General features: G+C 51.2%; 1 protein-coding gene across 1 annotated transcript in view; it reads right to left on the bottom strand.

Annotated features, from left to right (window-relative positions):
• The window catches only part of LOC130324103 (unconventional myosin-Ie-like), a gene marked incomplete at its 5' end in the record, with an annotated part of 29,453 nt that extends 22,564 nt beyond the window's left edge, over positions 1–6,889 (bottom strand). The window contains 9 exon segments of the mRNA XM_056553213.1: positions 2,509–2,705; positions 3,496–3,628; positions 3,739–3,873; positions 3,958–4,089; positions 4,364–4,453; positions 4,531–4,618; positions 4,830–4,924; positions 5,362–5,451; positions 6,752–6,889. Of these exon segments, the coding sequence (XP_056409188.1) occupies positions 2,509–2,705; positions 3,496–3,628; positions 3,739–3,873; positions 3,958–4,089; positions 4,364–4,453; positions 4,531–4,618; positions 4,830–4,924; positions 5,362–5,451; positions 6,752–6,889 (1,098 nt within the window).
• Positions 6,890–11,624: the final 4,735 nt, after the last annotated feature.

The raw sequence follows: 11,624 nt of genomic DNA on the forward strand, positions 1-11,624 counted from the left end.
GGCAGCCTGCACTATACAGGCAGAATACAATACAGAGTGCGGGCAGCCTGCACTATACAGGGGGCGGGGAGAATACAAAGAGCGGGGAGACTATACTACAGAGGCTGGGTGGTCCACACTGAATGTCCCCTTTATTAGAGCCTCCGCTTAGTAGAACACTGGACCTTCTTAGTCCCTCAGAACTGCAGCAGTTCAGGATGTCAGAGACCATTAGGACGGGAGCACTTCTCACCGCACATTAGATAGATGTCCTGACTGCTCTGATCAGCCTGTTCTACCTCATCCCAGAGACGTCTATAGGATCATAGGGACTATAGGGACTGTGGAGGCCGAGGAAGGAAGAAAGACCTGTCTGTCCTGGAGACCATCCTGACTATATGACCTGTGGATGGTGCATGGTCGTCTGTCTCCTTCTGCCATAGGGGAAACAGCTGTCATGGAGGGAGGAACGTGGTCACCACAACTAGATAGGTCCTACTGTCCAAACACCTATTCACAGGTATCACAGGAGCCATGGTGCACCAGGAAAACATTTCACCCCAAAAGCCTGAACTGTATCCTTGACAGCAAGGGTCGCTGATCAATACCGAGCCAAATTCTGCCCCTCAATCAACGTAGTGCCTCAGAGATCTGGATCCATCTGACCAGGTCATGTTTCTCTATAGAGATCTGGATCCATCTGACCAGGCCATGTTTCTCTATAGAGATCTGGATCCATCTGACCAGGACATGTTTCTCTATAGAGATCTGGGACCATCTGACCAGGCCATGTTTCCCTATAGAGATCTGGATCCATCTGACCAGGTCATGTTTCTCTATAGAGATCTGGATCCATCTGACCAGGCCATGTTTCTCTATAGAGATCTGGATCCATCTGACCAGGACATGTTTCTCTATAGAGATCTGGATCCATCTGACCAGGCCATGTTTCTCCACAGAGATCTGGATCCATCTGACCAGGCCATGTTTCTCTATAGAGATCTGGATCCATCTGACCAGGCCATGTTTCTCTATAGAGATCTGGATCCATCTGACCAGGCCATGTTTCTCTATAGAGATATGGATCCATCTGACCAGGTCATGTTTCTCTATAGAGATCTGGATCCATCTGACCAGGCCATGTTTCTCTATAGAGATCTGGATCCATCTGACCAGGACATGTTTCTCTATAGAGATCTGGGACCATCTGACCAGGCCATGTTTCCCTATAGAGATCTGGATCCATCTGACCAGGCCATGTTTCTCCACAGAGATCTGGATCCATCTGACCAGGCCATGTTTCTCTATAGAGATCTGGATCCATCTGACCAGGCCATGTTTCTCTATAGAGATCTGGATCCATCTGACCAGGACATGTTTCTCTATAGAGATCTGGATCCATCTGACCAGGTCATGTTTCTCTATAGAGATCTGGATCCATCTGACCAGGACATGTTTCTCTATAGAGATCTAGATCCATCTGACCAGGACATGTTTCTCTATAGAGATCTGGGTCCATCTGACCAGGCCATGTTTCTCCACAGAGATCTAGATCCATCTGACCAGGCCATGTTTCTCTATAGAGATCTGGATCCATCTGACCAGGACATGTTTCTCTATAGAGATCTGGAACCATCTGACCAGGTCATGTTTCTCTATAGAGATCTGGAACCATCTGACCAGGCCATGTTTCTCTATAGAGATCTGGATCCATCTGACCAGGCCATGTTTCTCTATAGAGATCTGGAACAATCTGACCAGGCCATGTTTCTCTATAGAGATCTGGATCCATCTGACCAGGCCATGTTTCTCTATAGAGATCTGGATCCATCTGACCAGGACATGTTTCTCTATAGAGATCTGGAACCATCTGACCAGGTCATGTTTCTCTATAGAGATCTGGATCCATCTGACCAGGACATGTTTCTCTATAGAGATCTGGATCCATCTGACCAGGCCATGTTTCTCTATAGAGATCTGGATCCATCTGACCAGGTCATGTTTCTCTATAGAGATCTGGATCCATCTGACCAGACCATGTTTCTCTATAGAGATCTGGATCCATCTGACCAGGCCATGTTTCTCCACTTCTCAATTTTTGTTCCAGTTCAGACATCGCAGTTGTTTTGAGCTGCAGTTTCCGGGCTGTCCTTTTCCTGCTCATCACAATGATTCCTACATTCTCCTCAGATCTTCCCTCGCTGAATGTTTTTCCTCGGTCGCACCGTTCTCCGTATACTCTTCACATTGATATCCCGGCCCACCTTGTCCATCCTGATGACCAGGCCTCGCTGCCAGTTGCTGCGATCACTGGATTTTCCACCTAAGGCGGCTTCTTACCGAGACTGATCCCCAGAAGACTGATCACTTTATGCTGCGTTGTGGGGTCACTGGTCTACACAGGGGAGATGTGATCATGAGATGGCCCCAGGCTCTAATACAGGAGACCTTCAGTGTAATACAAAGATGGTACACAAGGTAGTGAATATATCTTTTGGGGTGTGGGGGGGCTTTTCCCCTTATCCTCACCTCCACCAGGTAATCGAAGAGTCGGGTATACAAGGCTTTGGAGAGGGCGTCACGTGTGAAACAGGCCTGCTCCACGTTCAGCGTCACGTCAATCACCTCAGATTTTCCTCCCCATTTACTGTCCATTTTTCGGCTGGTAAGCTTCTCTTTTAACCGAGACTGGTCAATGCCAAGAAGGTACGCAGGAAAAGCCAGGACTGCATGACAACATAAGGAAAGTGTTAATAACCAGAGCCCTGATCTCTGCACCCCTCATCCTTTCCACCTAACACAGAGCCCCATCTCGCCCACATTCCTGCCGCCCACCACAGAGCCCCATCTCGCCCACATTCCTGCCGCCCACCACAGAGCCCCATCTCGCCCACATTCCTGCCGCCCACCACAGAGCCCCCATCTCGCCCACATTCCTGCCGCCCACCACAGAGCCCCATCTCGCCCACATTCCTGCCGCCCACCACAGAGCCCCATCTCGCCCACATTCCTGCCGCCCACCACAGAGCCCCATCTCGCCCACATTCCTGCCGCCCACCACAGAGCCCCATCTCGCCCACATTCCTGCCGCCCACCACAGAGCCCCATCTCGCCCACATTCCTGCCGCCCACCACAGAGCCCCATCTCGCCAACATTCCTGCCGCCCACCACAGAGCCCCATCTCGCCAACATCCCTGCCGCCCACCACAGAGCCCCATCTCGCCAACATCCCTGCCGCCCACCACAGAGCCCCATCTCGCCAACATCCCTGCCGCCCACCACAGAGCCCCATCTCGCCCACATTCCTGCCGCCCACCACAGAGCCCCATCTCGCCCACATTCCTGCCGCCCACCACAGAGCCCCATCTCGCCAACATCCCTGCCGCCCACCACAGAGCCCCATCTCGCCAACATCCCTGCCGCCCACCACAGAGCCCCATCTCGCCCACATTCCTGCCGCCAACCACAGAGCCCCATCTCGCCCACATTCCTGCCGCCCACCACAGAATACTCACAGTCCTCGCTCTCCACCATGGCATAGTTGCCATTCTCTCGAAAACCTATGTTCCCCAGGTGCAGGATCCCAGCCACGATTTGCAGAACAAAGGCCTGAGCATCATGGGACAAACCCACCACGTCCATTGCCGCCTGTAGGGTGAGAGAAGCAGATAAATGATGAGAATGACCGCTCTGCTAGTGGTGCCCCATCTGGTGGTCCTCCCAACCACTCTGGTGCCGGACTTCCTGCCATCACCCACCATGGTTTCTGAAAATTCCTTCTTGTCACTGACGTCCTCCACATTATAGACAGCAGACTGGTTGAGATAGAAGTAATAATCCGGGGAGGTGACCCCCAGGTTCTCCCGGTCCTCAGCACTGACTCCTTCCAACAACTGCAAGATGGGACAAGCAGAGTAGATGGTCAGCTCTGGGGGGGGCCACACAATGGGCACAGAATGGGTCCCCACCGCACTCACCTGGTAGAAGATGTGGAAGCTCCGCTCCCCCGTGTTCTGACTGACAACACGAGACTTTTCCAGGAGGAAGTTAGAGATCTTCCCCCCGTCCGGTTCTCCTCCGCGGCTGAACTGAATCTCAAAGTATTTACCCTGCGAAACAAGACGATGAGAGTATTCTGGGGCCAGTCTGCAGACTATCACTACTGATCTGCAGAACATCACTCTGTCCTCTCTACAGATACATAGTGATATATCCTGCAGATTACTATACCTCTGGCCTCTCTACAGATCTGCAGAACATCGCTCTGTCCTCTCTACCTCCTGATACATAGTGATATATCCTGCAGATTATTACACCACTGACCTCTACAGATCTGCAGAACATCGCTCTGTCCTCTCTTCCCTCTGACAGTAATATACTCACAAATCTGCTGGAATTGTTGTTCCTGACGGTCTTGGCGTTCCCGAAGGCTTCCAGTAATGGGTTTGACTTGAGAATAATGTCCTTCACGTGCTGTAAGAGGAGACGTGATGAGATCAGGGAGGAATAATCTGCACGACCCCCACCAGCAGAGGAAGAGACCACCGTACCTGGACCTTGGCTCCTCCGCCAGACACTTTGGAGACGTAGCCCATGATGTACTTTGCTGCAACAGTTTTCCCGGCTCCGCTCTCCCCGCTGCAGAAAAACAATCGGAGTCCAGAATCACTAGAGCCCTCATTTATACAGGTGGGTGCTCCTCTTTATATGGCTGCCTGCGGGGCAGACACAATGGGGGCCCTATAAAAGGAAGGTCGGACCCCAAAAGTGCTTAATAATGGAGGGTACTGACCCTTCTCTTTAACTAAAACATATATGTGCCGGGGCTCCTATCCTTTGTAAGACGCACCTGATGATCACGCACTGATTCTCCCCGTCGATCAGCATGTTCCGGTACATTGTATCAGCTAGAGCGTAGATGTGGGGAGGATTCTCATACTGAGCCTGTGGTGAAAAACACAATGATCCAGCATACAGGAATATGAAAAAAAATTATGCTTCTAGGTGGGAAACCCCGAACTGCTCACACTCAGGAACAGGAAGACGTTTTACTGCCTGACAGGAAGTGTTGTAGAGGAATCACTAAATGTCATTCTGATGAATATAATAATAAATTACAATCTTATGACAACTTCTGCAGTACCACATAAAAGCCACTGAGAGGCAGCAGAAAGCAGGAAAACAAAAACTTTTGTTAGAGTGGTACACAGCTGTTTGTCACATGATCATTAACCAATCACAAAGCAGCACCTATCTGTAACCTGTATACAAAAGGTGTGGAGTCAGGTGACAGGAAAGTTGTGACTCACTTCCTCAATCAAAGATCTATCTGTACAGAGGATACAGGCAGATCTACTGCTACTGATCATACATATACTCACCGCTCCCTGGTATATCTCAATCTCCTTCTCTGTGAAATAAGGCAACTGTTTAAAAGGGTTAACAGAGATCAGCACCGGCCCAATATATGTCTGGAGGGGTTAAGAAAACTCAAATATTTTGGCTTCTTACAAACACCTCCACAACCCCTAGTAACTGGTGTATTCCCCCCCCCCCCCTCATCCTCTCTGTACAGTCATCCTCCAGTGTTCCCCCCTCATCCTCTGTACAGTCATCCTCTAGTGTTCCCCCTCATCCTCTCTGTACAGTCATCCTCTAGTGTTCCCCCCTCATCCTCTGTACAGTCATCCTCTAGGTGTCCCCCCTCATCCTCTGTACAGTCATCCTATAGTGTCCCCCTCATCCTCTGTACAGTCATCCTCCAGTGTCCCCCCTCATCCTCTCTGTACAGTCATCCTCTAGTGTCCCCCTCATCCTCTGTACAGTCATCCTCCAGTGTCCCCCCTCATCCTCTCTGTACAGTCATCCTCTAGTGTCCCCCCTCATCCTCTGTACAGTCATCCTCTAGTGTTCCCCCTCATCCTCTGTACAGTCATCCTCTAGTGTCCCCCCCTCATCCTCTCTGTACAGTCATCTTCTAGGTGTTCCCCCTCATCCTCTCTGTACAGTCATCCTCTAGTGTCCCCCCCCTCATCCTCTCTGTACAGTCATCTTCTAGGTGTTCCCCCCTCATCCTCTCTGTACAGTCATCCTCTAGGTGTTCCCCCTCATCCTCTCTGTACAGTCATCCTCTAGTGTCCCCCCCCCCTCATCCTCTAGTGTCCCCCCCCTCATCCTCTCTGTACAGTCATCCTCTAGTGTCCCCCCCTCATCCTCTGTACAGTCATCCTCTAGTGTTCCCCCTCATCCTCTGTACAGTCATCCTTCAGTGTTCCCCCTCATCCTCTCTGTACAGTCATCCTCCAGTGTCCCCCCTCATCCTCTGTACAGTCATCCTCTAGTGTTCTCCCTCATCCTCTAGTGTTCCCCCTCATCCTCTGTACAGTCATCCTCTAGTGTTCCCCCTCATCCTCTGTACAGTCATCCTCTAGGTGTCCCCCCCCCTCATCCTCTCTGTACAGTCATCCTCCAGTGTCCCCCCCCTCATCCTCTGTACAGTCATCCTCTAGTGTCCCCCCCTCATTCTCTCTGTACAGTCATCCTCTAGTGTCCCCCCCTCATCCTCTCTGTACAGTCATCCTCCAGTGTCCCCCCTCATCCTCTGTACAGTCATCCTCTAGTGTTCCCCCTCATCCTCTGTACAGTCATCCTCTAGTGTTCCCCCTCATCCTCTGTACAGTCATCCTCCAGTGGTCCCCCTCATCCTCTCTGTACAGTCGTCCTCTAGTGTTCTCCCCCATCCTCTAGTGATAGTATAGTTAAGAAGGATACGAAGATAAAGTCATCCATGTAGCGTTTCTTCAGATTGTCAACGATGGCTTCCTCCGTGATCTTGGAGAGAAGAACCATATCGTCCACCCCACTTTGCCGTACATTTTGAGTCTGCCAGTGATACCGCTCCTTGCTTCCCTGTAGGGGGCAACACAGCAAACATAACGTGACTACAATAGTATTGATAGTAAACGTATACTACATTGATTGTGCAAGGGAAGAATCCCACAATAAGAAGCCCCTCCCCCACGAGACATGACACACGTATGACCACTCCATGCTACAGGGTAAAATGTGTTACCCCACCACAAATGTGATTCTCCCCTATGGAGTATGGCGAGTATATACAGGGACCCAGTGTGCCACATAGAGGGGCAGAGTATATACAGGGACCCGTGTGATGTATAGAGGGGCAGAGTATATACAGGGACCCGTGTGATGTATAGAGGGGCAGAGTATATACAGGGACCCGTGTGATGTATAGAGGGGCAGAGTATATACAGGGACCCGTGTAATATATAGAGGGGCAGAGTATATACAGGGACCCGTGTAATATATAGAGGGGCAGAGTATATACAGGGACCCGTGTGATGTATAGAGGGGCAGAGTATATACAGGGACCCGTGTGATGTATAGAGGGGCAGAGTATATACAGGGACCCGTGTGATGTATAGAGGGGAAGAGTATATACAGGGACCCGTGTGATATATAGAGGTGCAGAGTATATACAGGGACCCGTGTAATATATAGAGGGGCAGAGTATATACAGGGACCCGTGTAATATATAGAGGGGCAGAGTATATACAGAGACCCGTGTGATGTATAGAGGGGGCAGAGTATATACAGGGACCCGTGTAATATATAGAGGGGCAGAGTATATACAGGGACCAGTGTGATGTATAGAGGGGCAGAGTATATACAGGGACACGTGTGATGTATAGAGGGGCAGAGTATATACAGGGACCCGTGTGATGTATAGAGGGGCAGAGTATATACAGGGACCCGTGTGATGTATAGAGGGGCAGAGTATATACAGGGACCCGTGTGATGTATAGAGGGGCAGAGTATATACAGGGACCCGTGTGATGTATAGAGGGGCAGAGTATATACAGGGACCCCTGTAATATATAGAGGGGCAGAGTATATACAGGGACCCGTGTGATGTATAGAGGGGCAGAGTATATACAGGGACCCGTGTGATGTATAGAGGGGCAGAGTATATACAGGGACCCGTGTGATGTATAGAGGGGCAGAGTATACACAGGGACCAGTGTGATGTATAGAGGGGCAGAGTATATACAGGGACCCGTGTGATGTATAGAGGGGCAGAGTTATACAGGGACCCGTGTGATGTATAGAGGGGGCAGAGTATATACAGGGACCCGTGTGATGTATAGAGGGGCAGAGTAGTATATACAGGGACCCGTGTGATGTATAGAGGGGCAGAGTATATACAGGGACCCGTGTGATGTATAGAGGGGCAGAGTATATACAGGGACCCGTGTAATATATAGAGGGCCAGAGTATATACAGAGACCCGTGTGATGTATAGAGGGGCAGAGTATATACAGGGACCCGTGTGATGTATAGAGGGGAAGAGTATATACAGGGACCTGTGTGATATAGAGGGGCAGAGTATATACAGGGACCCGTGTGATGTATAGAGGGGCAGAGTATATACAGGGACCCGTGTAATATATAGAGGGGGCAGAGTATATACAGGGACCCGTGTGATGTATAGAGGGGCAGAGTATATACAGGGACCCGTGTGATGTATAGAGGGGCAGAGTATATACAGGGACCCGTGTGATGTATAGAGGGGCAGAGTATATACAGGGACCCGTGTAATATATAGAGGGGCAGAGTATATACAGGGACCCGTGTGATGTATAGAGGGGCAGAGTATATACAGGGACCCGTGTAATATATAGAGGGGCAGAGTATATACAGGGACCCGTGTGATGTATAGAAGGGCAGAGTATATACAGGGACCCGTGTGATGTATAGAGGGGCAGAGTATATACAGGGACCCGTGTGATGTATAGAGGGGCAGAGTATATACAGGGACCCGTGTGATGTATAGAGGGGCAGAGTATATACAGGGACCCGTGTGATGTATAGAGGGGGCAGAGTATATACAGGGACCCGTGTGCCACAGAGGGGCAGAGTATATACAGGGACCCGTGTGCCACAGAGGGGCAGAGTATATACAGGGACCCGTGTGACACAGAGTATATACAGGGACCCGTGTGACAGAGTATATACAGGGAACCGTGTGACACAGAGTATATACAGGGAACCGTGTGACACAGAGTATATACAGGGAACCGTGTGACACAGAGTATATACAGGGACCCGTGTGATGTATAGAGGGGCAGAGTATATACAGGGACCCGTGTGATGTATAGAGGGGCAGAGTATATACAGGGACCCGTGTGATGTATAGAGGGGCAGAGTATATACAGGGACCCGTGTGATGTATAGAGGGGCAGAGTATATACAGGGACCCCTGTAATATATAGAGGGGCAGAGTATATACAGAGACCCGTGTGATGTATAGAGGGGCAGAGTATATACAGGGACCCCTGTAATATATAGAGGGGCAGAGTATATACAGGGACCCGTGTGATGTATAGAGGGGCAGAGTATATACAGGGACCCGTGTGATATATAGAGGGGCAGAGTATATACAGGGACCCGTGTGATGTATAGAGGGGCAGAGTATATACAGGGACCCGTGTGATGTATAGAGGGGCAGAGTATATACAGGGACCCGTGTGATGTATAGAGGGGCAGAGTATATACAGGGACACGTGTGATATATACAGTTCTCCTGAGGAATGCAGCCACGGCCTCACCCTCCCCGCACGCTGCAGGTCTAAACAGACAGTCGGGTGACAGGGTGGGGGAGGAATGTGCCTGACTGTGGGCGGAGCCTCTGCGGACTTTGACCAAGTGTCTACAGGAACCACAGACTTCTCTACAATCCCAGATACTGAGAGCATGTAGTGTATGATCAGTCCACCTCAGAGGGGCGCTCTCCTACAGATCCTTAGACCCCCAGTAACATCACATGACACAAGTGTAGAGCTGGATACTTCTCCGCTGTAACACGATGACATTAAAGGTTTAAGCTGCTTTCACACTATGAACATTCATCCGTTATTAAACGTCTCTTCTGCGAAATAACGGGCAAAATAAATATTCATCCATTAAGACCCGTTATCCCTCATGTATGGCCGAACACCTCTGCCTACAGACTCCCACAGCTGGGACTACTACTACTCCCATCATGGAACTGACTTGTTTCCATGATGGGAGTATTAGTTCCCGGCTGCAGGAGTCTGCAGACAGCTGGGGAGGCTACATTAGTGTTTTTACTACAACCCCCATCATGGAACATAGTCTGTTCCATGATGGGGGTTGTAGTACAGGGGCTGAGGGATTGATCGCACCGGGGTTCACTCCTGAGACCCAATGCGATCTGAAGTTATTAAGCAGAGGAGCGGGCGGCATGGTCCACAACCCTGTCAACCGGTGCCGAGGAGCCCTGGAGGGCCCGTGCCGAGGAGCCCTGGAGGGCCGGGTGCCGAGGAGCCCTGGAGGGCCCGTGCCGAGGAGCCCTGGAGGGCCGGGTGCCGAGGAGCCCTGGAGGGCCGGTGCCGAGGAGCCAATCAGGGCTCTCAGAGGGAGATTGAAAAATGAAGAGTGACTAGCAGGGGCCATATGTATATTACAAGCGCTGTGGGGGCAAGATATATAGCGCTGCCGGGGGGGGGGGGGCAGACATATAGCCTATATATCTAGCCCCCCCCCCCCCCCCCCCTCGCAGCTCTTCTATATACATATATACCTCTGCCGCCGTATGAATGAAAAGTATTTCGATTAGCGGCGCATAGAGTCGGCTCCCGGCAGTACACGCTGCTAATCGAAATACTTTTCATTCATACGGCGGCAGAGGTATATATGTATATAGAAGAGCTGCGAGGGCACATACACATGCGCTGCGGGGGTATATGTTTAATGCACCGGTGGGGGTATATATATTTAATGTGCAGGCGGGGGGTCCTATCTAATGCGCTGCTGGGGGCCAAGATATATAGGCTATATTTCTGCCCCCCCCTGCAGCGCTATATATCTTGCCCCCACAGTGCTCTTTGGCCCCTGCTACTCTCAAAGTTCATTTTTCAATCTCTCGCTGAGAGCCCTGATTGGCTCCTCGGCACCGGTCCTCCAGGGCTCCTCGGCACGGGCCTCCAGGGCTCCTCGGCACCGGGCCCTCCCAGGGCTCCTCCGGCACCGCGTTGACAGGGTTGTGGACCATGCCGCCCGCTCCTCTGCTTAATAACTTCAGATCGCATTGGGTCTTAGGAGTGAACCCCCGGTGCGATCAAATCCCTCAGCCCCTGTACTACCAACCCCCCATCATGGAACACTAGTCTGCCTCCTGTTCCATGATGGGGGTTGTAGTACAGGGGCTGAGGGATTGATCGCACGGGGTTCACTCCTAAGACCCAATGCGATCTGAAGTTATTAAGCAGAGGAGCGGGCGGCATGGTCCACAAACCCTGTCAACCGGTGCCCGAGGAGCCCCTGGAGGCCGGTTGCCGAGGAGCCCCTGGAGGGCCCGTGCCGAGGAGCCCTGGAGGACCCGGTGCCGAGGAGCCAATCAGGGCTCTCAGCGAGAGATTGAAAAACTGAACTTTGAGAGTAGCAGGGGCCCAAAGAGCACTGTGGGGGCAAGATATATAGCGCTGCAGGGGGTGGCAGAAATATAGCCTATATATCTTGGCCCCACAGTGCTCTTTGGCCCCTGCTACTCTCAAAGTTCATTTTTCAATCTCTCGCTGAGAGCCCTGATTGGCTCCTCGGA

The sequence above is a fragment of the Hyla sarda genome, unplaced genomic scaffold (genome assembly GCF_029499605.1).
Source record: "Hyla sarda isolate aHylSar1 unplaced genomic scaffold, aHylSar1.hap1 scaffold_2591, whole genome shotgun sequence".
NCBI lineage: Eukaryota > Metazoa > Chordata > Amphibia > Anura > Hylidae > Hyla > Hyla sarda.